This window comes from Cebus imitator, unplaced genomic scaffold (assembly GCF_001604975.1).
Source record: "Cebus imitator isolate Cc_AM_T3 unplaced genomic scaffold, Cebus_imitator-1.0 Scaffold309, whole genome shotgun sequence".
In the NCBI taxonomy this organism is placed as follows: domain Eukaryota; kingdom Metazoa; phylum Chordata; class Mammalia; order Primates; family Cebidae; genus Cebus; species Cebus imitator.
Window position 1 is genome coordinate 1029173 of NW_016107624.1, and position 25006 is coordinate 1054178.

Consider the following 25006-nt stretch of genomic DNA (forward strand, 5'->3'; position numbering starts at 1 on the left):
CCTTTGATCCTCCTGCATGCTGGGCTGGAGAGAAAAGGAAGGGCTACTGACCCATTTTACAGAAGGAACCCTAGCAGTTTAAGGACTGAAGTCTAGTGGAGGCTCAGCAGTGGAGGAAGAGTAAGCTGTCGGGAGGGTGGTGGGCGAGTGGTAGGGTCCTGACCTGTCTCGGCGTCTCTGGAAAGCTGGGTGTGGCCTCTGAGGTGAGAAGATAGTTGTGGGCCACCAGCAGGCCATGACAGGCAGGCAGCGTTACCCAGGCTTCTCTCTCTCCAGTCTCTCCTGTGTGGCATCTCCTTTGAGGGTCAGAGAACCCAGGGAGGGAGGCAAGCCGGGGTGGGTCTCATCATAGAAAAGAGAAGACTGGGGTCAAGAGGGTATGTTCCTGCCAGGATGCCAGCTTCTGATGCCACCTGCAAAATTGGTGGCACCACCTCAAACTCAGCAATGGCCTTTTCAAACCTGGCTCAGTACAAACAACTCCCAAACCATACACTTTAGGAAAACTTCAAAAGAGATTCCAAAAATTGTTTTTGGTGTTATACGTTGCTCAGTGGCTTGGAGGTCCTGATCAGTCTGCTAAGAGAAGTGGCTGCCTCAGTTAATCAAGTGATGTGGGACTCTGGAAAGCACCAGAGGTGAGGCCTCCAGGCAGGAAGAGCAAGGTTTACGCCCCTCTCCTTCTCAAGGCACCTGGGAGCTCACAGTGACCGGGTTTCACCTGCAGGAAGTGAAGTGGTGTTTGGCTGGTGGAGGCACAGGACGAGGGGGCTGTGTGTGCTCCTGCGTGTTGGGGAAGCTGAGCTGCCAGGCCCAGGGTGGCAGGTGCCCTGCAGGCCAGGCTAGTCCAGCAGGGGTTATTGAAGATGAGTGAGGAGCTGGGAGGGCAGAAAGCTCCTGAATGTTTCCAGAACCCCCTGTAACTCTAGGACTCACCTGAGCCAGGAGGCCTAGAATTACAGACTTTCTGGGCTGGAAGGAACTTTAAAAGTCTTCAATTCCAACCCTCAATTTGAAGTCCCACTGGAGCCCTCTGGATTTGCTTGTTCACCTCCAGTGACAGGGAACTCAGTTCAGGCCTGGACAGACTGCATTCACACGGCCCCCCCATCCCTTTCACCCAGTCCTGTTTCTGACCCTGGACAGGAGGAGGGCAGGCCTGTGTCCAGGTCTCCCTGGTGGCCCTGCAGAGAACTTCCTAGCCCGAGAGCTTCTCTGCTTAAGTCCCACAGTTCCAGGCCTGGTTCCATTTTCTTCCCATCTTGGTGATAGTCCACCTTGACATTTGGGGCTGGAGTGGCCCCCTGGCCTCCTGGTGTTACAGGGTCAGTGCAGAGCGGGGAGCAGCTCTGCCTGTCTCCTTCTGACCCTTTGCCTTTGTGGGACCAGCCTACATCCTGCCATCCTAACCAGATAGCCAGCCAATAGTCGACCCCTCAGTCTTGCTCGGATAGTGCTAGTCTTTGCCCATCCTGGTGCTCTGGGGTCTTGGGCGCCAAGGGCAGGGCATCACAGTCCTCTCACTAGCTCCCATCTGAGTTGGAGCTCCCTCAGGAGCCCCGCCCACCCTAAGTGCTGGTCTCCACAATGCACTTGAGGAACATGGTGTCGTCCCTCACGTAGGCGTGCTTGGGTGACTGCAGCTTGCTGAGGGGGAAGAAGAGTGGACAGCCACTGGCCACGTTGGTTTCACTCTGGGGCCTCTGGAAGGACGCTGAGCTCAGGTCAGGCCGGAAGGCATCGATGGCGTGCTCACGATTGTTCTGGTCCAGCAGCATGAAGGTGACCTGAAGGGAAGGGACAGGTGGGAGATCAGGCCCAATAGCAGAGCAGCTTGGAGGCCCAGGCTTGGGCTCAGAGCTGTGCTCCATGCCTACCGCCTATGCAGCCCCTCGGACCCTTGGCTCAGATGGATTCGGAGTCAGAGAAGCCAGGTAAGGAGCACAGCTGGTGTATGGCCAGGCTCAGGGAGCCCACATCACCTGATATTCTGAGTGCACTTCAGGGGCTGTTCTATGATGGGGATCAGATGTTCCTTCCACCCAGCAGAAAGCGGGAAGGTTCTGATGCCCCAGTCAAGTCTGATTGGCTGTTGGGGCGAAAGGTGTGACTGAAGCACTGACAAGGTGGGCGGATGCAATAACCTATCACACCCCCTCTGGCGTGGACAGTTTTGCTTCATCAGCTACAGCTGGAACCTCCTGGGGCAAGGGAGAAGGGTCAGAACACACAGGTCTTCTAACGAGGGGCTGTCATCCATGTCCTGAGACATTTGTGGAGCCTTTGGTATACACAGCGCAGATAGAGGTTCCCCTGAGAAGCTGACTGTCTGAAAGTGACACAAACCCTCTTCCCTGGCACCTGTCTCTGAAATGCCCATCAGGACCCTGAATGGCTTCCCGTTGCCAACTGAAGCAGTCCTCAATCCTGCACATTAGAAGCCCCTGGGGAGACTTAATCCTGATGCTCAGGCCTTATCACTTACGGGGTAAGATTCTGTCGTTGGTGTTTTAAAAATCTCCCCAGCGCCTTTGGGAACTGCTGGGGGTGGGAGGACCCACTGATTCTCATGGCACACCTGCCCTGCCCCACCTGTTTCCCAGGACCTGAAGTCTCTATTCTTGACACTCTGCACTCACGCAATGCTGCTGTTCACCCACAGGGAACGTCTATCCCCCAAACCCCTCTATAAGAATTTTTTTTTTTTTTTTTTGAGACAGAGTTTTGCTCTTGTTGCCCAGGCTGGAGTGCAACGGTGTAATCTTGGCTCACTGCAACCTCTGCCTTCTGGGTTCAAGCAATTCTCCTGCCTCAGCCTCCCAAGTAGCTGGGATGCACCACCTCACCTGGGTAACTTTTTGTATTTACTACAGACGGGGTTTCACCATGTTGATCAGGCTGGTCTTAAACTCCTAACCTCAGGTGATCCACCCACCTTAGCCTCCCAAAGTGCTGGGATTACAGGTGTGTGCCACTGCACCTGGTCAATAATTTTTAATAGACTTTATTTTGTTTATGTTTTCTTTTACAAGACGGAGTCTCTCTGTTGCCTAGGCTGGAGTGCAGTAGCGTGATCTCGGCTCACTGCAACCTCCACCTCCTGGGTTCAAGAGATTCTCCTGCCTCAGTCTCCTGAGTAGCTAGGAATACAGGTGCATGCCACCACATCTGGCTAATTTTTTTGTATTTTCAGTAGAGACAGAGTTTCACCATGTTAGCCAGGATGGTCTCGATCTCTTGACCTTGTGATCCACCCGCCTCAGCCTCCCAAAGTGCTGGGATTACAGGCATGAGCCACCATGCCAGGCCTAATAGACTTTATATTTTAAAGCAGTTTTAGGTTCAAAGCAAAATTCAGCAGAAAACACAGAGTTCCCATATACCTCCTGCCCCCACCCAATGCACAACCTCTCCCACCATCAGCATCCCCTCCAAAGTGGTACTTTTGTAACAATTGATGAACCTGTATTGACACATCATTATCATCCAAAGTCCACAGTTTACATTGGCATTTACTCTTGGTATTTCAACTTCTATGGGTTTTGACAACTGCATAAGGGCATGCATCCACCATAACGGTATCAAACAGAATAGTTTTGCTGCTCCCAAACTCCTCTGTGCTCTTTCTGTGCATCTCTCCCTGCCCCTACTCTTGGACAACTGTGTTAGCCAGGATGGTCTCGATAATTTTTTTGTATTTTTAGTGGAGGCTCAAGCAATCCTCCTGCCTCAGCCTCCCAGGTAGCTGGGACTACAGGCACGTGCCACCACGCCCAGCTAATGATTTTTATTTTTAGCAGAGATGAAGTCTTGCCATGTTGCCCAGCCTGTCTCAAGCTCCTGAGCTCAACCAATCCTCCCGCCTCAGTCTCCCAAAGTGCTGGGATTGCAGATGTGGGGCATTGCACCTGGTTATGAATTTTATTTCTATATAACCTTCAGGAAGATTCCGGACATTTTAGCTCCTGGACTCATGGAGCTGGAGGGAGCCCTAGTTACCAGATCTGATTGTTTTATAAAAAAGGAGACTGATAACACAGAGCAGGGGCATGGTGGGGGGGACTTTCCATGTCACATGGTCAACTCATTGCCAACCCAGGCCTAGGACTCAGGTTCCCATGCTCCCCACCTTACCCCTGCGTCTCCACACTCGTACCTTGTTCCGGAAAGGCCACGGCAGCAGCGCATCATACTCCCCTCTCATGATCACAATGAAGAGTGACAGGTGGGTCCTCTTTCCAGTGCCATCTCCATTCAGGTATAGCCGTAGGCACAGCTTGTAGCCATACTTGGCAGTGTAGAATGCTGAAATGCAGAAGCCTGAGGCAGCTGGGAAGTGCTGGACTTTGCAGATGCAGGACGGGGACCCAGCGGTTAGGCAAGCCCAAGGTCAGTGGCTCACAACCATGAAATATGGGGTTAGAGCCCAACATTCTTCTCGACTAGGGTGTCAGAGAGGAATGGGCTCTTGGGGATCATCTAGCTCAGGGTTTGTCCCCTGGCCATCCAAGTCCTATACTGCCAGGCCCCACCCTCAGAGTTTCTCACTCAGTAACCCTGGGGTGGGAACTGAGAGTTGGCATTTCCAGCAAGTTTGCAGGGGTTGCCAATACCGCTGGCCCTAGGGCCACACTCTGAGAACCACTGATCTAACCAACCTACATTTTAGTCTGGAAACCAAGCTGGGTGAAAGAAAGTGGCTGGTCACCATCTCACAGTGTGTTGGGGGCCCAGCAAGAATGAGGGGGCAGGCTTCCTGCCTCCCAGCACTGGATTCTTTCTGCTGCCCTATGCCAACTGGTCGGGGTCCCCTGCAGGCTGGGGGTACATGGGGTGACTCGCAGTTCTGCCAGCCATCCTCAGGTGGCAAAAACCTTTGAGGGATGAATCATCCCTAGTGATGATGCACAGAAACTCCCTGGGCAGCTGAAGGGGCCATCTCACGAGAGCATGTTCTCTGGCAGAGGGTCCTTCTGGGAGGGCTGACTGGGATGTGGATGGGGGTGGGCAGGAAGGGGGTAGAGGAGGGTGTGATGCCTATTACGTTTTGGTAGAACAGGAAGCCCAAGGCACTGCTTCCTTTTTCCTTCTTTGAAAAGAATTGAGGGAAAAAGTCTACAAGCAGGGCTCGAGGCCACCCCATGAAGAGGCTGTCCTCACAGAGCAGGATGAGCACTGCTCCTGCAGGAAAGGGGTCCCAGCCCTGCTCTGGGAGTGTGACAAACGCTCCTGACTCGGTTAAAAAAATTTTTTTGAGACAGGGTCTTGCTTTGTTGCCCAGACTGGAGTGCAGTGACACCATCATAGCTCACTGCAGCCTCGAACTCCTTAAGTGATCCTCCCACCTCAGCCTCTAAGTAGCAAGAACCACAGGTGCAGGCCACCATGCCTGGCTAATTAAATTTTTTTTTCTTGTAGAAATGGGGTCTTGTTATGTTGCCCAGGCTGGTCTTGAACTCCTGGCCTCAAATGATCCTCCTGCCTTAGCCTCTCAAAACGTGAGGATTACAAACATGAGCCACTGCACCCAGGTCACTGCCTCATTTTCTGCACAAATATATGCATTGTTATATTAACAGATATCATTTAATTAAGAGGAACACTTACCAAGTAATTATGCAAGACATTGTGCCAAGCCCAGGGGCCCCAGAAATGAGTAAGAAATGAGTAAGACACTGATTCACTTGCTAACTGCAATTGTATACAAATGCACGTGTCTTACTCAGCTCTCTAATCTTATTTCAGACTGTCAGCTCTCTGAGGCCAGGGGCCCTACGGTGTTCACTTGTGAAAATCATCATCCACATCCATCTCATCCACCCACAGCACACTTACCATCACATCCCAAATCCATGAAGTGGGTAACAATTTTGCTTCCTATTTGCAGAACATGACTGACATCCAGGGAAGAGAGGGGCCTGAATGTCAGTCAGCTTGGGCCACTGCTGTGTGTGGCTGAGAGCCACAGGGCACAGCACGGTTCCCCCACAAACCCCAAGGTCCCTGCATGGTTCCCAGCCATGGCGAGTGGCCTGAATGGGCACCAGCCTAAACTGGACACAGCACGGCTGTCACAGAGCTGGCTGTTTTCACTGCTTGCTTCCTGGGTCCTCTGTGCCCCTGGGAGGTGTTACCTGGGGAGAAAAGGCTGACAGTCTTGCCACAGGCTGACTCTTGGCACCGCCTGGTGACGTTGGTGATCTTCCACAGGAAGGTGCCATCAAAGGAGGCTTCCTCCATGAGGCGCAAGCTCTGCTCCAGCTTGCCCAGGGCCTGGTCTTTCTGGGCCAGGGTCCGCTGCAGCTCCACCACCTGTAGGGAAGGCTGTTCAGCTAGGAGCACCAGAACCCGGCTTGGGGATGGGATGGGGACGGCAGGATGTGGAGACTGATCAGCCCCAAATATGCTTTCCCGACCACGCCTCACTCAGGCACATGCGTCTGTGTTTGAATGTGCTGCCCTCTGCCTGGCCTTCCTTTTCTTTATCCACCAGGAATCCAGGCCCCTCATCTGGGAGCCTTCAACCACTGTCCTAGTTCAGCTGCTCTCTCTCAACATGCTCTTACAGAGCCCTTACTATGATTTTATGAGACATATTTTTCTGCCTTGTCTACCAGATGGTCTCCTCCACCGGGGGCTCATTTTGTCTTGCTGTCCACACCCTGCGTAGTGCCTGGCATGTAAAAGTAGAGCCAGGAAGTCTGTGGGTGAAATGATGACACAATTGTGGCTTTCAGGTAGCCCACTTTTTGACTGGGGCAAGAGTTACATAAATAAAGTCTCAGTCACTCCAACTCAGTGCCTGGCTCTTCTAATAGATTTCCCCAATAAAATGGAAAGAATACAAATTTATTCTTGAGTGTGTTCAGGTAGGGAAGCCATGAATGGAAATGAGCGTCCTTAAAGAAAATTTAATCCTTAATTTTACTGATGGGGAAGCTGAGGTCCCAGGGGGAAAGTGACTTGCTCAGACCCACATGGCAGGTGGCTCTGAGCACCTGCTGTAATGGTAACCGCGAATGGTGAGGCAGACAATGGTAATGGTGAAGCAGAAACTAAAATCCAGGCCCAACTCAATATGAGACAATGATGTAATGTTAATGTTACTCCAAAAGAAGCAACATTAGAATGGTAAGTGGCTACATTAAGGAAAGTATACGCTCTAGAATAAAGGAGGAGACAGCCCTGCTGGAGCAAGAACTGTCGATAGTGGATTATCTGGTCAGCCTGGGACCACACTCCAAGCATACAGAATTCTTTAGAGGTGGAGCCAGAGCATAGGAGGGCAATGTGAAGCAGCATGCTCTGAGAAGAGGTGAAGGCACCGGGGCTTTTAGTCTGAAAAGGGAAGCACTCAGATAGGACAGAATCCAACTCTCTGTCCCTGAAGTTGTGGGGACTAGAAGGTGGAGTTGTCTTGTGGGCTCTGAGGGGCAGGTTCAGGCACAATGCAGGGAAGAGACAGAGTGGCCGATTTTAGCTTAGTGTAAGGAAGTACTTGCTAATCGTGGAATATGTCCTGCAATGGAATGAGCTGCTCAAGGAGGTGGTGTCTTATCACAAAAGTTCAAGCAAAGGAACTGAAGCACTGGATGGGGAGCTGTGACCTTGACTACAGCTTCTAACTCAGTGCTCTTCCTGGAAGGGTGTGGGGGAAAGGGGAGATATGTTTTGATGGAGTGACTGCTCTAAGCAGGATGAATGATTAGGAAGAAGCCTGTCTGCTGCTCTGGAGTCAGGATGGGGCTCAGCCAGGCTTGAAAGCAAACTTGCCTCCTACACTCACCCTCTGCTCCAAGTTCACAATGCGCTCACGGTCCAGCTGGCTCTGGTGGATGGAGGTGGCCAGGGCCAGGTGGGAAGCCTCCACCTCCTTGTTGAGGACAGCAACAATGTTCTCAAACACACGCAGCTTCCCCTCCAGCTCAGCCAGAAGCTTCTCCTTCATGAAGTGCTGCAGGGCCAGCTCCTCCTGGCTCTCGGAGCAGGGTGCCCGGTAGCAGTCTACCTCCAGGTCCCCCGCCACTTCCACAGCCGCCTGCAGCTGCAGGTCTGACAGGTTCTGCTCCAGGGCCATGGGCCCAGACTCCAGGCCAGAGCTCAGCCGGGCCTTCCACTGTTTCATAAACCCCAACAGCAGGTTTAGGTGGGAGGTCTGGTAGGTGACCTCATGCTCTTGCATGGACTGCGGGCTCCCCTGCCAAGAGAGTGGGGCTGATCAGTGTAAACAGTGGAGGGAGGACAGGGGAACAGCGGAGAGCAGTGGAGAGCCCTGCTATCAAAAGTCCCCAAGGAAAGTCAGATCCATTCACCCAGCAAAGAAGAGTGGGTTTCTGTACAGTGAGAGGGATTGAGGAGGAAGATCCTGGCATCAGATATGCCCACGATGAGCCATATACATCGCAGCCTCTAATTCTGCCCTGCCCTGGAGTGCAAGGGTGATTCAGGACCATGGAGAGAAGCGGCAGGGGTCGGGTGGGGGTCATTTTAGTGATGTTCTGCCAATGCTTAGGTGAGACATTAAGAAGAACTTCCCTAAGTACTATCATGGCTTAATAGTAGGATCTAATGCTTGGGAAAGTCATTAGTACAAGGGACATCCAGATAAGTGGGCTGATGTTATGGGAAAATCTTAGAGGGGCTGCAGTGGGGAGACCCAGAGGTCCAGAACCGTAGTGGACAGATCTCCTTTCTCACACTCAGGTTCTTACCTTGAAGGAGCAGCCGACACCTGCAAAGGGGCACCCAACTCCAACCTCAGCCACCTCTGGGTGAGCCTGGAAATAATAATCACGTTACTGAATGTTATAGCGATCCCTGTGGCTACCCTGGGGCCTCTCTGCAATATACCAGGATCCACCAAGGCAGGAGATGAGTTGGGCCACACAGCTTTGCAGATGCTGTTCCCTCTGGCTACCTCCTTTCTACTCTTCAAGCTTCCACCCTTCCATGACTTTCCTTCAAACCAGGACCTGGGCCCTGACTGTGATCCTGGATAGTACTGCTATTTCTCCTGTCAGCGCACAGTCCGCACAGCTCTGTAACCATCACTCACTCTCTGGTTGCCCTGACTGGTCGGAGGGGCTCTGTGAGGGTCATGGCACATTCCCAGTGCTGAGGGCAGTGCCCGGCACAGCGGAGACACTCGGAACACACTGGCTGCTCCCTCCTCCTGAAGCCTATGGGGAATGGTGTGCACACAATTCCCATCTGCATCCCTCCTTGGTCGTCTATCCTTGACTGAGATGCGTCCACTCTGCACAACTTTCCCTTCCAGATAACGTCCAGCTGAGGGAAGGGACACAGAGGGGTCTTCAGTACTATTATAATAGCAATTTGACCCCACTGTTAGCCTATTTAGGTCTGAAGCATTTACCAAATGCTTTCATGGTCGTAATTCTTCGCAGGGCTCCTTACAGCATGGTGGGGAAGAGAGGGTGGGTTTTTACTTCTATTTTACTTATGAAAAAACTGAGGCTCACAGAAGGGAAGAGATTTGCCCAAGGAGGCAGAGCTGGGAGGCAGCACAGCCACAGGGCCCCTCCCATGCACATCACTACCTCTTAACAGGAGTCAGCCCAGGAGAGATGGGAGCAAAGTTTTTCCAAAACATATACAGTCATGCAACAGGAATACGTTCTGATAAATGTGTCATTATTGTGGGATCATCATAGAATGTATTTACACAAACCTAGATGGTATACCCTGCTACACACCAAAACTCTGTGATAGCCTATTGGCCCTAGGCTACAAACCTGTACAGCATGTGACTATACTGAATACTGTAGGCAATTGTAACATGATCCCGTGTGTAACTAAATATATCTAAACATAGAAAAAATACAGTGAGAGTACAGTACTTTACTCTTCTGGGACCATCGTATATGCAGTCCGGTGCTGACTGAAATGTTATGTGGCACACGATTGCATCTTCAAAATGGCTTGTATCCAGAATATATAGAAAACTCTTACAGTCTAATAAGAAGACAAATGACCCAATGAAAAATGGGCAAGGCCAGGCTCAGTGGCTTAACACCTGTAATCCTAACCCTTTGGGAGGCTGAGGCAAGAGGATCGTGCTTGAGGCCAGGAGTTCAAGACCACCCTGGGCAACATAGTAAGACCTCGTCTCTACTTTAAAAAATTTAAAAATTAGCCAGGCTTGGTGGTGTGTACCTATAGTCCCAGCTACTTGGGAAGCTGAGGTAGCAGGATCACTTGGGTCCAGGAGTTCAAAGCTGTAGTGAGCTATGATCACATCACTGTACTCCAGCCTGGGTAGCAGAGAAAGACTCTGTCTCTCTTAAAAAAAAAAAAAAAAAAAAAAAAAAGGAAAATAACAGATACAATCTATGAAAGTATCTTATAAAGTTAAACCATACTTATAAAATAATTTACTTATAAACCATACTTATGGCTGGGTGTGGTGGCTCAGGCTTGTAATCCCGGCACTTTGGGAGGCCGAGGTGGGCAGATCATGAGGTAAGGAGCGCAAGACCAGCCTGACCAACCTGGCGAAACCCCGTCTCTACTAAAAATACAAAAAAATTATCCGGGTGTGGTGGCATGTGCCTGTAATTCCAGCTACTAAGGAGGTTGAAGCAGGAGAACTGCTTGAATCTGAGAAGCAGAGGTTGCAGTGAGCTGAGATCGTGTCTCTGCACTCCAGCCTGGGCAACAGAGTGAGACTGTGTCTCAAACAAACAAAAAAACCATACTTATAAAGTTATCATACAATCCACACATTTCACGCCTAGGAACTTACCTAAGAGAAAGTAAAACATAATGTCTGCACACAGATGTGTATGTGAGTGTTCATAGCGTCTTTGTTCAAAGCAACCCAAACGTGTCATCAACTGGTGAGTGGATAAACAAATTGGTCTGTATATGCTACAGAACAACCAAATGGAATTAAATACCAGTAACGTGGATGAACCTCAAAAACATTATGCTAAGTGAAAGAAGACAGCACCAAAGACTACATATTACACATTTCCATTCTTACAAGCTTCTAGAAAAGGCAAAACTAGAGTGACCGTAAGTAGATCGGTGGTTGCCGGGAGCTGTGGGCAGGGAGGGGAGTGGCTATGTGGGGGCAGAAAGCAGCTTTATCCTGTGCAGAAACGTTTACCCCTTGATTGTAGTCGCGGTCACGTGATTATTTACGTTCATCAAACTGTATACTAAAAATGAGTGAGTTTTATTGCATATAAATAATATCTTGATTCTATAAGCACTCTGTTATTTTTTTTTGTTTGTTTTTGAGAGAATAATCTCATGGAACCACGTGAAAGGGGATTTGGATGAAAGCAAGGGAGGACAGAGGTCTTTCGGACTGAGCAAATACAAAAAGCCACACTAGTTATTATTCTTTAAAAGTAACATGAGCAGAGAGCTGTGGGCTTAATGAGTACAGTTGGTTTGGGACACAGACAGAACATAGCCCAGCAAAGGCCACCCTGACCCCCCTCAACTGCCTAGGGCTTCAGGGACAAGTTGTTCCCAACAAAGAATAGAAAACAGATGTTTTATGGAGGGCAGGCAGAGGGCGGCCTTGGCAGGGAGACCGTGCTGGCTTCGGGAAGTCTGTGGTGATGAAACCTCTCCCAACATGTAGCTTTTGACATGTGAGAACAGTGGAGGAGCTGATGCTAGGTGTGGACCTGGCTGCTGGGCGAACACACTTGGGGTAGCCTCTCCGGTCCCACCACTCCCCACGGGTCCATGATCCAATCCTCCGCGGTTCTAAGTGTTGAAGCTTGATGGGAGAGTCATTAAAGGGATAAGAACGTGAAATGATCAAGCTACGAGTGAAATTCCAGACATCACCCTGCAGGTGGAGGGGATGTGTCTTTTAGCAGTGGAGCCTTCCTGGTATTGTGTAAACAGCAAATGCCTGTTTCAGAGAGTAAAATGCTATACAAATGTAGGGGCCTCCTTCTGTGACGTGTGTACAGATGTGGACTGTGATGAGCCTTGAACGGCTGCTGGAGGAAGGGACAGGGTGACTTGAGAGGCTTTTCCATCATCATTATTCATTCCTTAGAGTGCACGGGAGTTCAGGGTATGGCCTCTGGAGCCAGTCTTTTTGGGGTTCAGAGCTTGTTTCTGTCATTTCACATACTAGCTTTGTGGCCTGAGGATAGTTATCAACTTCTCTGTGCTGCAGTTTCCTCATCTGCAAAATAGGGATAATAATAATATATATCCCCCTTGTAGGGTTATTGTGAGGATTAAACGAGATAATACATATAAGCACGGGTATTAGTTACCTATTGCTGCTGTAACAAAATACCACAAACTTAATGGCTTAAAACAACACAGCTTTATTATCGTATAGTTCTGGAGGCCAGAGGTCCTAACATGGAAACATCAGCAGGACTGTGTTGCTCCTGGAGGCCCAAGGGGAATGGCTTCCTCCCTTTCCCAGCTTCTCAGGGCTGCCTGCACTCCTCAGCTTGTGGTCCCTTCCTCCATCTTCAAAGCCAGCAGTGGAGCATCTCCCCTTCTATCTGATTCTCATCTCCCTCTTCTGAGGACCCTTAGGATTACCTTGGGCCAGACTGGATAATCCAGGGTCATCTCCCCTTCTCAGAATCCTTAATTTAATCGTGTCTGTGGAGTCTGTTTGCCATTCAGACTCAGCATCCGCCACCCAAATCATATGTTGAAGTCCTAACCCCCTGTATCTCAGAAGATGGCGATAGGGTCTTTAAAGAGCTAATTAAATTAAATGAGGTCATTCAGGGTGGGCCCTAATCCAATGTGACCAGTATCCTTGTAAGAAGAGATTTGAAGAGGGACCAGGTGAAGACAGAGGGAAAGGATGGTCATGTCAAGGCAAGGAGACAGGCCTTGGAGGAAACCACCTCACCAATACCTTGCCTTAAACTTCTGGCCTCCAGAACTGTGAGGAAATACATTTCTGTTGTTTACACCGCCCAGTCTGTGCACTTTGTTATGGCAGCCCTAGCAGATGCATAGAGCCATGCGAGGTCACATACTCACAGGTCCTGGGGGTTCACATGTGGACATCTCTGGAGGACATTATTCTGCCTAACACAGTGTTCAATAAATATGCGCCATTATTCGTATTAGTAACAGCAATTATGGCTATTACTAGTATTAGCAATAATGGCTCATATTTATTGAAATTATTCAGTACTACTACTGAATACTTGTTGAATACTACTAAGAATAACACTAAGAATACTAATTAGTACTAATACTATTAGTATTAATTAGTGATACTATTATTCCTATGGATTAAGCACTGCCAGTCCCAGTCCCCCAAAGGCTGTCATATACGTGTATCTCATTTCATCCTCACATCACAAACTCTTAACAACAAATTCTCTAAAACTCTATTTTTCCCACTGGATTTCTTCAAGGCAGTGAGGAACATTCCTAAATGAACAGGACCAAAACATGTTTGAATGTTGTCCCATAGGATCCCCGCAGCAATCCTCTGAGGGAGGCAGGGCTGGATTAGTGTCGCCTTAATACCGGCAGAAACAGGGAATGGCTTGTTTAAGGCCACACCGAGCTTGTGAGCCGAGAAGCCGGGCGCACCTGCGCATTCTCTCCCATAGCTGTGAGCCCCTGCAAGGCCTGGTGCTGACCTGGCACTCGTGTAGACACTGTCCCATCAGATCCTCACAGCCATGGGGAGGAGGTTGGGGCTTTGAGCTTCTGCTTCCCTGTGTCGGTGCAGAAGCCAAAGCCCAGGGGTGATCAGTGACTTGCAGGAGGCAACGGGGCAGCGAGGCGAGCCCAGGAGCCTGGAGTCCATGTGTAGGCTCCGTCCTCCCCACCACAGCCTCCTTGCTTGGGGTGGCCTCACCTCAGGCCGGGGACGGAGGGGACAGGAGAGGGAATCAGGAATCTGATTGTGTTGCAGGGGAAGAATAGGGCATCTGTCCTGGGCCAACCCTGGTACACGTCTGGTGTCACAAGTGGCCCCTGTGTGAGTAGCCTCACTGCCTGCAAATTGCTAAAAATAAAGTGTGCAGTGGAATTTCCTCCAAGGAGGAGACAGAAACAGAGAAAACAGATTCCCAGCCCTGAGGGAACACTTGTTCTTCTGTTTGGGTCTGAGGAGTCTCTGGGTGTGTGGTGTTTCCAGCCACCCTTGGCTACCCAGGCCCTTTGTGGTGGGGTCACAGTGGGCCCTAGTGGGGGGCCCCATTCTGAGACCAGGGGCCTCTGGGAATGTGAGTGTTAAGAGGATGTTGGGAGCATGAGTGCCACCTCTCTGCGGCCCCTGCATGGGACAAAGAGGATCTGAACATGCCAGGCACTGCCTACCCCTACGCTAGGCTGAGGTCAGGGATGCCTGGAGGGGCTGCTTGGGCTCGGATCTTAGCTGGTGCTGAGGGGGTACTCTACAGTCACACGGGGAGCTTAGTCAGTCTGCCACTGTCCACCCATTCTTGCCCTCTGTAACCAGGCTAGTAAACTCTCTGTCAGCCTCTGCTCAGCTCAACTGCCGCCTCCTCCAGGAAGCCCTGCCTGATTCTCCTGGTTGAAAGTAGTCTTGCCCATTCCTGTTTCTTCCACAGCACTGGGTGGACTCCTGCACTAAAGGGTGACTGTGTTATTGAAACATGTATGAAACATTTGGGGGAGGGTTCCTTGTGTAGAAGCAGCATAGAGAAGATGCCAGCAGCTCAGGAGCCATGGGTTAGAGCTTGGCTTTGCTTCCTACTTGCTGTGTGACTGGTCCAGGCACACCTCCTCATGGAGCCTCAAAATACTACCTATTGGTAAAGCAGGGCTATGGCCACCACCCGCCGCACAGGATGTCACAGGATTGGAGCGATTACAGATGAACACTGTCAAGCTCAGAAGTGTAAGTTTTGGGGGTTTATTCCCAAGCATCACACTTCAAGGAACACAGATAAACAGGAGCACATTTACCCCAAATGCACAGAGACTGGGGAAAGACTGCTCAGTGTCTTTCCACGGAGGCAGGACTGACTCATGGGACAGGAGGCTAGGTTGCCTTTCGTGGCCTCAAGGGAGACAGACTTCAGCTCAGTACAAGGAAAGAGGAGAATGCTGCAACAGAGCCCCCCAGGGTGGGTGTGGTTGTTTCATGGAGTAATGAGCTCTCTGCCATTAGAAGGACACGGAGCCACGTAGCAGGAGTCCAGTACAGAACAGAAATTGGACTAGACAGTTTAAACGCCTGTCATTTTCTGACTCTAGAAAAATGAAGGCATTACTGTGAGCTACTGGCATCAGATGTCAGCTTGCCTTTGACTTTACTGAAAGGGCCTCAGAGGGAAGAGAGTAGGAGAAACAATCCATTTGCTGGTCCTCAGCAGACAGGACTGAAGGTTATTTTCCAGCCCCTGGTCATTCCCTCCTTCACTGTCACTTCTAAGATCATGTCAGGCAAGTATCAAGTCTCTAACTAGGTCAACATTGATCCTTTAATACGCACTTCTTACATTAATTAATTGGTCCATGGCTCTGGTCACTTCTTCGGGAGATAATCATCTGATGAAGTCAGAGGCTGAGGACAAACTGATAAGCAGATGGCATGGGAAGTTCTGCAAGGAGGGATGGCCCAGCCCTCTACCCTGCCTCCATTTCCCAGGTTGCCCCAGATGTGCAGGCAAACTTAGGAATTACCACACATGCAAAAGGTTGACTTATCATCAGCCACTTTCCTGTGGTCAAAAGTTCCCCAAAGTTCCCTTCGGGGTAAAAGTGAGAGGAGTCCCTGGTCCTTCCCCTCTGTGGTTTTGTGTAGGTGATCAGATCATGACTGCTGCCCCGCCCCAGCTTTTCACCCAGAGTACAGTGGTGAGTCTGCAAGGTGGGGAAGCCACCTTGCAGAGAGGGGAGGGGGCTAATGTCTCTCAGAGGTCTGCCTGCATTCAAGAAGACTTCTTTGCTACCAAATATAGGCAGCTTCCTCTCCCATCCCATAGCCTGTCAGGGTGCCTGTAATTCTACCATTAAAGTCCCTTCATTTGGCTTAAGGCAGCAAGTTTCAAACTGTGCCCTGCAGGGCCCTAGGAGTCCCCAGAACCCCTTAATTGTTAAATGCAGCAATTGACAGGCGGGGGCTCCAGGCTCCCCCTCCATCAGAACACTTCTACTTTTATCTGATTGAAAAAGATGAAAAAAAAGCCATTGGATTAAGAGATATTAAAATATCTATATTATCTAAGATTTACACAACAAATGTATATTAATTTTGTTAAGAGGAAAGAATAAAACAAACTAAAAACAATACTCTTAGAGCATTTAAGCAGGTAAAGACCTTTTGCAAGTGGGGACAGTGGCCCACAGAGAGCTGAGGGTCTGCCTGTGTCTCACAGCCAGTCCACCAAGAGCCAAACAGGGAGGGTCAGGGAGTTACTCCACCAATCAGCGTGTCATATTAACTCTTACCACATTGCAGAGTGGAAAGTTCCAAGAACATGCATTTGATCCTTACTCTTACTCCCTGAGGAAACTGCGGATGGAAGGGCTGCTGAAAAGCAGATGGGAGAATGCTCAAAACCAGCTCTGGGTGGGACAGGAAAGTCCCCTGAACCTTCTGAATGAGAGGGACCAGCTCAGAGAAAGGAGAAGGAGGTGTGGACACTCGCTTGCCTCTGGTCCAAGGGTAGGGGGATAGCTGCCCTGCCGGCACTGCTACTGTGACCTGGACATCACAGATCCTGGAAAGGTTTTGCAGAGCCAACTTAATATTCTCATTTTACAGATGCAGAAACAGGGCCTGGGAGTTGCCTCCACCCAAGCAGAGAGTTATGCACAACCTGGACATCAGGGTCCTGATCCCTGGGCCACAGTTTTCTGCAAGAAGAGGGCTTTGGCTGAAAGGAGCCAGGCACCTCACAGTGGAGGCAGAGAGGGTGGCTGGGCACTGAGACTCCTCTGTGGGTCCCAGGGCCCCATGTGTAAACAAGAGGATTTGATTTTGAGCAGCAACTCCTGCCTGCTTGAATTCATGGACCAATACAAGTGTGTTTTTTAACCTGAGAGATTAACAAAAAGATTGCTATCTTTTTAATTTTACTTAGTAAAGGCTTTACCAAAAACTATCATCTACTATTACATCCTTTCATTTATGCAAAGACATGCATAGGATGGACAGAATCTCAGAGTAAAGGTTGATTTTATAAATGGAAAGAATTTAGTTTACATAAACTCATTTATATAATTGCCTTATTTATCTATTTTTTTTGAGACGGAGTCTTGCTCTGTCGCCAGGCTGGAGTGCAGTGGCACAATCTCGGATCATTGTAACCTCCGCCTCCTGGGTTCAAGCAATTCTTCCACCTCAGCCTCCCAAGTAGCTGGGACTGCAGGTGCGTGCCACCACGTCTGGCTAAGTTTTATATTTTTAGTAGAGACGGGGTTTTACCATGTTGGCCAGGATGGCCTCGATCTCTTGACCTCATGATCTGGCCTGCTTCGGCTTCCCAAAGTGCTGGGATTATGGGCGTGAGCCACCACACCCGGCCTAATTGCCTTATTTTTATCATTTTGTCATGAGCTGATGGGAATGGATCAGTCCTCAATAGCATGTGGGAACCTCTGAGCTGGACGTGTAACCTATGAGGGTCAGCTGGGGAGGGCCAGGGTTCTAAATTGTAGCTCCTGAAAATGTTTCTCTGGCCTATCACACTTCCAAAGGTGTCTCTTATCCCTAGATGCACAGTTTGGCAGAGCCCAAGAGGTGAGCTGATCATGGTCTCTCCCTGCCTAAGGGCAAACAGAGGCAGACTGAACCATCTAGATTAGGAGTTTGCTAAGTATTTTTGTAAAGGGCTGGACATAAATATTTTGGGCTTTGAAGTCTCTGTTACAAGTACTCAATTTTATGTAATTTTCATGTGTCCCCAAATATCTTTTTCTGTTTTTTTGAGACAGGGCCTTATTCTGCTGCCCAGGCTGCAGTGTCGTGGCGTGATCATGGCTCACGACAGCCTCAACCTTCCCGGGCTCAGGTGATTCTCCCACCTTGGCCTCCAGACTAACTGGAACTACAGGCATCTATCACCACTCCGGGTTAGTTTTTGTATATTTTTTAAAGGTGGGGTTTCACCATATTGCCCAGGTTAGTATCAAACTCCTGGGCTCAAGCTATCTGCCCACCTCAGCCTCTCAAAGTGTGAGGATTACAAGCATGTAATTCTTTTTTTTTTTTTTGGAGATGGAGTCTTGCTCTGTTGCCAGGCTGGAGTGCAGTGGCTTGGTGTCGGCTCACTGCAACCTTCACCTCCCAGGTTCAAGTGATTCTCCTGCCTCAGACTCCCAAGTAGCTGGGACTACAGGTGTGTGCCACCACGCCCAGCTAATTTTTATATTTTTAGTAGAGACGGGGTTTCACCATGTTGGCCAGGATGGTCTCGATCTCTTGACGTTGTGATCTGCCTGCCTCAGCCTCCCAAAGTACTGGGATTACAGGCATGAGCCATCATGCCTGGCCACAGGTATGTAATTCTATGTAATTTGAATTCTAACACTTCAGAATTACAGGCATGTAATTCAGTAACAGTTTGTCATTTACCAAGGGGTGTGTATTTGTTAATATAATAACTTTTTTGATGATTATTAATTAGGCCTCATAACAATTCTGTGATGCAGAAAACAGATTTACAGACAAGCAAGCTGTGGCTTGGGAACATTAGCAGTGCACCAGACCACACAGTGAGAGAGCAGCCTCACTCCGCCTCGAGAAATTACAGGTCAGTACGCATGGCCTATCATTCCTTTGATTTTTTCAACCATTTGAAAATATAAAAACCATTCTTAGCTCGTTGCTCAGGTGGTAGGCCAGAGGTGTCCCATAAGCCACAGTTTGCGGACCCCGGACTGGATTGCTGTCACCCTAAGTCTATTGCCAGGTGGCTTTGGGCAAGACACTTCACCACTGTGAACGTCAGTTTCCTCACTCCTTATAAAGCGAATTCAGTCCAGACTCAGAACTAGGAGGGAGGTGCCTGCCAGGGGTGGAGCAGGCAGCTGTCTGCTCAGCTTCAACCTGGAAAAGTCAAGACAATGGACATACTTTTCTGTGATGGGCCAACATACCTTCTCCTGAGTTCGAAGACAGCTTCCTGGGCTTACAGACTGGAGGCCTTCCCCTCTGCATTTGGGGCAGATCCGATCCTCGCCATTCCTGGGGAAACAGGGACAAAGCACTGGAGTGATGCACTCTAGCTCCCTGCACCATCCACTCTCCTGACAGCTCCAGAAGCCTGAAGCGTCAGCAGGTGGTGATCGCGTACGTTCACAATCCCAGAGCCAGTTCCTACATCGCAAAAGTGCCGAGCATCCCACATTTTTCAGTGGTTTGCAGTGAGCTTCCTGGGCTGCCAAATCTGCCCTGACTGCACTGACCGGAAGCTATTATAGCCCTTACCTGCCCCACTTAGCGTGAATATTTACAGGTTTCATTGCAGAAACATTAATGTGCTTGATTACAAGGCGCTGCTCCATTCCCTGCCTGAGGAATTAGGTGATGCCCTGATTTGCTTTTCTAAAAAATTCTGAATTTCAAAACACATCTGATGCCAAGGGTTTAGGCAAGAGATTGTTGACATGTGACTATACTTGCTCTTCTCATTTGGTCCTCCATTTGATTTTGGTTTCATATTTTTAGTGATTAACAGAGGATCATGGCCTATTAGAACAAGAAGGGGGGCCTCAGAGAACAGCTGGCCTGGAGGTTCTTAATCAGGAGTGGGTGTCAGATTCTAACAGGTGACATCTAGGTGCCCGTGTTTTTTTTTTTTGTTTTGTTTTTGGGTTTTTATTTTTTGAGACAGGATCTCACTCTGTCGCCCAGGCTAGAGTGCAGTGGTGTGATCTCAGCTCACTGCAAACTCTGCCCCCAGGTTCAAGCCATTCTTGTGCCTTAGCCTCCCGAGTAGCTGGGATTACAAGTGTGCACCACCAGGCCCAGCTAATTTTTGTATTTTTAGTAGAGGTGAGGTTTCACCTTGTTGGCCAGGCTGGTCTCAAACTCCTGACCTCAAGTGATCCTCTTGCCTTGGCCTGCCGATGCTCGGGTTATAGGCGTGAGCCACTGTGCCCGGCCAGAACCTGTGTTTTCACAAAGCTCCTGGTGTCTCTGACCCGATACTGAGATAGCCCGTTTTACAAGTGAGGAAATGAGGTCCCAGAGGGCATGTGGATTCCAAGGTAGAGTGAGTCAGGAGCAGAGCTGAGTAGAAGTTCTTCAGGACTTAGGCCTCAGGCTTCGGCCTTCCAACTTCCAATCAGCTCCCTCCTCTGCCAGGTTTTGGAAGGATGGAAAGGGGAGACCAGGAGATCCACCATCAGAGCCTGAGCTTGGGGGTAAAACCAGTCAAGCTCCGCTCCTCCACCCCCCGGCTGGCCTTTCCACCGCCACAGCCTCTCCTCGCTATCCCACAGCCTCCTTTGCCGACATATTTGAACTTCTCACTTGCCTGATTCAGCTTTCCCACCTTCTTAAGCTATAAAACCACAAACAAAAGGTCATCACATGAGGCAGTTTAAGGGCACATTTGCCAGGAAACCGTCCAAAGCTGACCTAATCTCTCTGTTAGGCCTCAGTGTCCTCATTTGTAAAATAGGTGGGAGCCGACGCCTTTCTGTGGCTTCCTCTCCTCCCACCACAGCCAGAAGGGCAGTGTCAGGGAGTGTGAGAAAGGGTGTGTGGAAACTGAGGCCTAGACAAGTAAAGTCACTTGCCTGAGGTCACAGGCTCCTCGGCTCATCACCTTCCATCAGGGGTCCCTCCCTGGCACCCACTTTCTGCCCGCCCTCCGCTCCTCCATCACCTCACCTCAGGTTCTCAGAGAGACAGGCTGTGCAGCAGAGAGCCCTGGGTTCCTTTGGGTCCTGGCAGACGGTGGGAGGGCACCCAAAGGGAAACTCATTCTCATCAGGGGCCGGGCGGGGGCTGCTGCCTGAGCTGGAGGCCATCTCAGGATTCCAGGCTGGCCAGAGGGCCTGTCTAAGTTCCTCCAGGGCAGGGGACCAGCTCTGTGGAGTCCTGCCCTGGGCTTCACTCTCTGGTGAGTAGGAGTCTGATGACTTTATCTTCTTCTCTCTGGCTTGTGTGGTTCAACGTCATAGCTGAGTCACAGCAGGGATGGAGCAGGAATTACCCTTTGTGGTGATAAAAATCCCCTGGATGGTGACTGAAGGCTTTAGGAGTGTCCAGTCATTTTTTATTTTAGAGTGAGAAAAAGCAAGAGAGCAAGTCAGAGAAAATGAGCCATGTCACAGACTCTCAGAAAGCACAGTGAGAGTTCCCCTGGCTAAGAATCACAGGCTACCGCTGGCTTCCCCCACCTCCCTGGGCACATTAGAGGAGGGCGCCACAGCTGGCCCCTGGTCTGTGTTCCCTGGCACCTCTGAGCAGCCTGGAATTCTCAGTGGGGGTGCTCACCTTCCTAGTGGAAATCCCCAGGGTGTTGGAGGCAGGTCCAAAAGTTTAAGTTCTAGGCGCTTTCACTCTGCTCTGTTCAGAGCATCTGGGTAACCTCAAGAAGTCACTTCCTCACTGTGGGTTTGGATGACCCATTCTGTAAAAAAGAAGTTGCAACAGGTGGCCTCTGAGCTCTAAAATTCTGGGACCCTATCTCTCCTGGGACTGAGGTAACCAGAAGGAGCAGGAAGGCCTCTGATGACCCAACACCTCATGGCATTCTGAACAGTCACGGTGACACCATGACTCTCCGTTGAAATCCAAGGCCTTAGGACCACAGACTCCTCAGGGCCCTCCCCGATCACCCCACTCAGGAAGTCATAGGTGGCTACATGCTCAGGTCAGGCGTCACCACGTCGCTGCCTCAAGGAGAACAAAGCACTAAACAAATACAAGATCCATGTTCTCAGGAAAAGTTCAGCTTGAGAACGATGGCTCCTGCATGTCTACTGTGTGCTGGGCAGCAGTTTATGGGCAAGGAATTCTTCTGCAGCCGTATATACGGTCAGAGAAGCAAGATGCTTGGTCCAGAGGCACAGCTCCTCTGGTGGTGGAGTGGGATTTGCACCAGGGCTGTGGGGTCCCAAGCTCTGTGTGCCTGGGATGGAGATCAGAGTACCCAGCTCTTGTTTCATCTATCAAATTGAGATGATCCCTACACACCTTTCCATCCTGCTGGGCTGCTACAGAGGTTTTGCAAACTTTCATGATGGTTTCAAATCATGGGTTTTAAGGTCAGACAGCGCTGAGTTGGGATTCTGGGTCCACCACTTACTAACGGTGGCCCCTGGGACAAGGTCCTCTTACCTTCCCTGAAGCTCATATTCTGCATCTGTAAAATGAGACAGTCATACCTATTTCACCCAATTGTTGTGATGACTAAATGAGATGGTGGGTCAAAGTGTGGCGTGGCGCGTAGTACTTGAAAGTCTTTGACATTTGGCTCAGATGATGGCTACAGGCCTTCCAGCTCCTCAGAGAAAAGGATTAAAGTGGTGCATTATGCTTATACTGTGTTTTCACATCTCTCAACTGGAGCCTCAAAGGTTGGCAGGGCAGGTCATCTGACCTGAGATACATTAAATTGCCCACCTGCCATGGTGTAATACTGGGGCTGCCACAGGCTGGTGGCAAAGAGGGCATGCATGGCATCTTACTGCCGCAGTGTACATCGGAACCTCCACCTGTATAGCAAACGACCTCTAGACCTGCACCAAGACTATCAGAAGACACTCCCTTTAACTGTGTACCCCACACCCGCAAACTTTCCTGCAGCCCTACCTGTTCCCTCCTTCCCCTGGTTTGGGAGCAGGCACCCAAGACTGATCTCGCCATCTCTGGGTCCCTTCTCTCTCCTTTGGCCTCAATACCACCCTCTACCTGCTCATTCCCATGGCCATCAAAATGTGCCCAAGCTGCTCTAATAAGAAAAGGGAAAAATAACTAGTACTACTTTTGGGTGCTGTATTATGTAATTTTATGGACATCATCTCATCTAATTTTCACTCTATGAAGCAGGTATTGCCATCATCATCCCCATCCTACAGATGAGAAAACCGAGGCACAGAGAGGTTAAGTGACTTGCTCAAGGTCTCACAGCTGGTGAGTGGGGACTCCTGAACCCAGAGCCAGTCCTCTAACCACGCCTGCTTTCAAATCACTCTTTATGCTCGTCTCCAATTTCCACATCGACTCTCTCTCCTCACTTAACGGTAGAACTTCTAGAAAATATTGTCTATACAGGCACCTGGATCGCCAGGGAACCATCTCTCCAAGTTTATACGAATGTCGAGGACTCCAAATGCACTGGGCCTGTCCCAGTTTCTATCCAACCAGCCGTCCTGCCGGCACCTGACCCGGCTCCCAGCCCTTCCTTCGGAATCCCTTCCTTTCCCCGGCTTCCCGCACCCTCTGGGGGGAATTCCCCCGAGTCTCTGGTGGCTCCTTATCCGTCTCCGTGACCCGTTTCTCTTCCATGCTGAGCCTCCATCGGCTCCAACCACGAGGAGTCTCTGAGTCGCGTGTCCCCATTTCCCACTCGTCCTTCGGGGCCCCCTGCACCAGACACAACTCCCCTGGGAAGTCTCCGTGGGCTGCCCCTTGATGAGGCTGGGCGCCCCGCTCTGTGATTCCTCGCGCCCGCCGGCGCCAGCACAACCCCGGCCGCCCGGCTCCGCAGGCCCGGTTGCCTGTCTGAGTCCCCAGCCCCGTCCGGGAGCCTGCCCAAGGGCGGGGACTGCCGCGTCGCCACCTCCACAAATCGTTGCCAGCGCAGCGCTGGGAGACGGGCAGCGCCGGAGCCTGCGGGGAGGGAGGAACGCCCGGGGCGCCGAGGCTGGGGACAGTGAGTCCGGGGGCGGGCTCCGCAGCCGAGGTTCCAGGTCCCCGGCCGCGCCCGGGGAGTCCCCGCCTCAGCGAGCGCGAGCTGGACCGGGGCGTCCGGGGCGAGGAAGGGGGCCGGGAGCCGCCCTGCGGTTCTGGCGCCGGGGTGCAGGGCAGGCAACCTCGGCGCCGCCTCTGCCACCGCATCCCCGCTGCCCCGCCGGGAGCTTCCGGTGGGGTGTGGAGGCCGCAGCCGTGCAGGCGGAAACCGGGGAGGCAGGGCCGGGGCCGGGGGCTGCTCCCCGGGCCGCCCCGGGGCGGGGCGAGCGATCCCCATGCGGGGAAACTGAGGCTGAGGCCCGGGTCTGCGGCGCCACGGGCACTGTGCGCCCACTGTTAACTGACACGCGTGGACGCCGCTCCTCTGCGTGAGGGGCTCCTGGCACCTGGTGCGGCGCCTGCGCGTGTTTAGTGCTCGGTAAATTGCCCCCTGAAAACACAAACACAAACCGGGAATTGGAGCCCCCACCCTGGTCCCCTTGCCTGCCCGAAATCCCAGTCTTACCCTTCTTGGATTTCTCCAGAGATCCTAGCACAGTGCCAGGCTGGCCCAAGCTTACTGGGTTGGAGCAATTGAGGGGGAAAATAAATATTAAATCTTAATAAATAATAAACTCTGAACCAAAGTCCCAGAATTATCATAGTGAGCAAAGAAGCAAGCAACCTCCCCTGGCTTAGTTTAGATCGCTCACAGCTGCCGAGCTTATCTTACATTCCAGGCTAAGTTGTAAACTGTGTTTAGATAAAAAGCAGACCCAGCACGGACTCCTCCTTCGGTTATAAGACATCAAGCATATCTTTGTACCTGCAGACCACAAGCATATTTCTGTAAAATTCTGTTTTTCCTCCCCAGTTACAAGTCCTGGAAACGCAATAACCAAGTAGACAATGTATGTTTTCTCAAGGTTGTAAAACGTGTCACAAGTCAATGATTAACTGTCTTTGTTTAAGCCTATTTCCTGCCTTGTCTTCCCAGCTGAGAAAATATATAAGCAAGGTATTTTCTTTGCTTTAGGCTGGCGGCCATTACTAGCAGTAAGGCCACTGTCAACCGGACCTCCAATAAAGAGGTTCTCTTGTGTCTTTTGATCGCTCTGTTCTTCTCCGCTCAAATTTCCACAACACAATCAGTAAAGTGATGGTACTAAGTGGTTCCAGGCACTGTGCTTTTACAAA

General features: G+C 50.6%; 1 protein-coding gene across 4 annotated transcripts; it reads right to left on the reverse strand.

The window, feature by feature from the left end:
• Positions 1-496: 496 nt before the first annotated feature.
• Positions 497-24466, reverse strand: TRAF1 (TNF receptor associated factor 1). 4 transcript variants are annotated; one of them, XM_037729513.1, is made up of 9 exons: positions 24336-24466; positions 21410-21545; positions 20801-21165; positions 19060-19147; positions 8712-8777; positions 7787-8197; positions 6135-6312; positions 4157-4305; positions 497-1787 (listed from the first exon to the last, which is right to left on the reverse strand). In XM_037729513.1, exons 3-9 carry the CDS (start codon positions 20938-20940, stop codon positions 1569-1571), a joined length of 1251 nt encoding a protein of 416 aa, XP_037585441.1. In that variant the 5' UTR covers positions 20941-21165; positions 21410-21545; positions 24336-24466; the 3' UTR covers positions 497-1568. The 4 variants fall into 4 exon arrangements, with proteins under 4 accessions (XP_037585441.1, XP_037585440.1, XP_017358790.1 ...); XM_037729512.1 differs by lacking the exon at positions 24336-24466 and adding an exon at positions 22541-22630 and having other exon boundaries at positions 21410-22421; XM_017503301.2 differs by lacking the exons at positions 21410-21545; positions 24336-24466 and adding an exon at positions 22303-22381.
• Between the last annotated feature and the right edge of the window lie 540 nt (positions 24467-25006).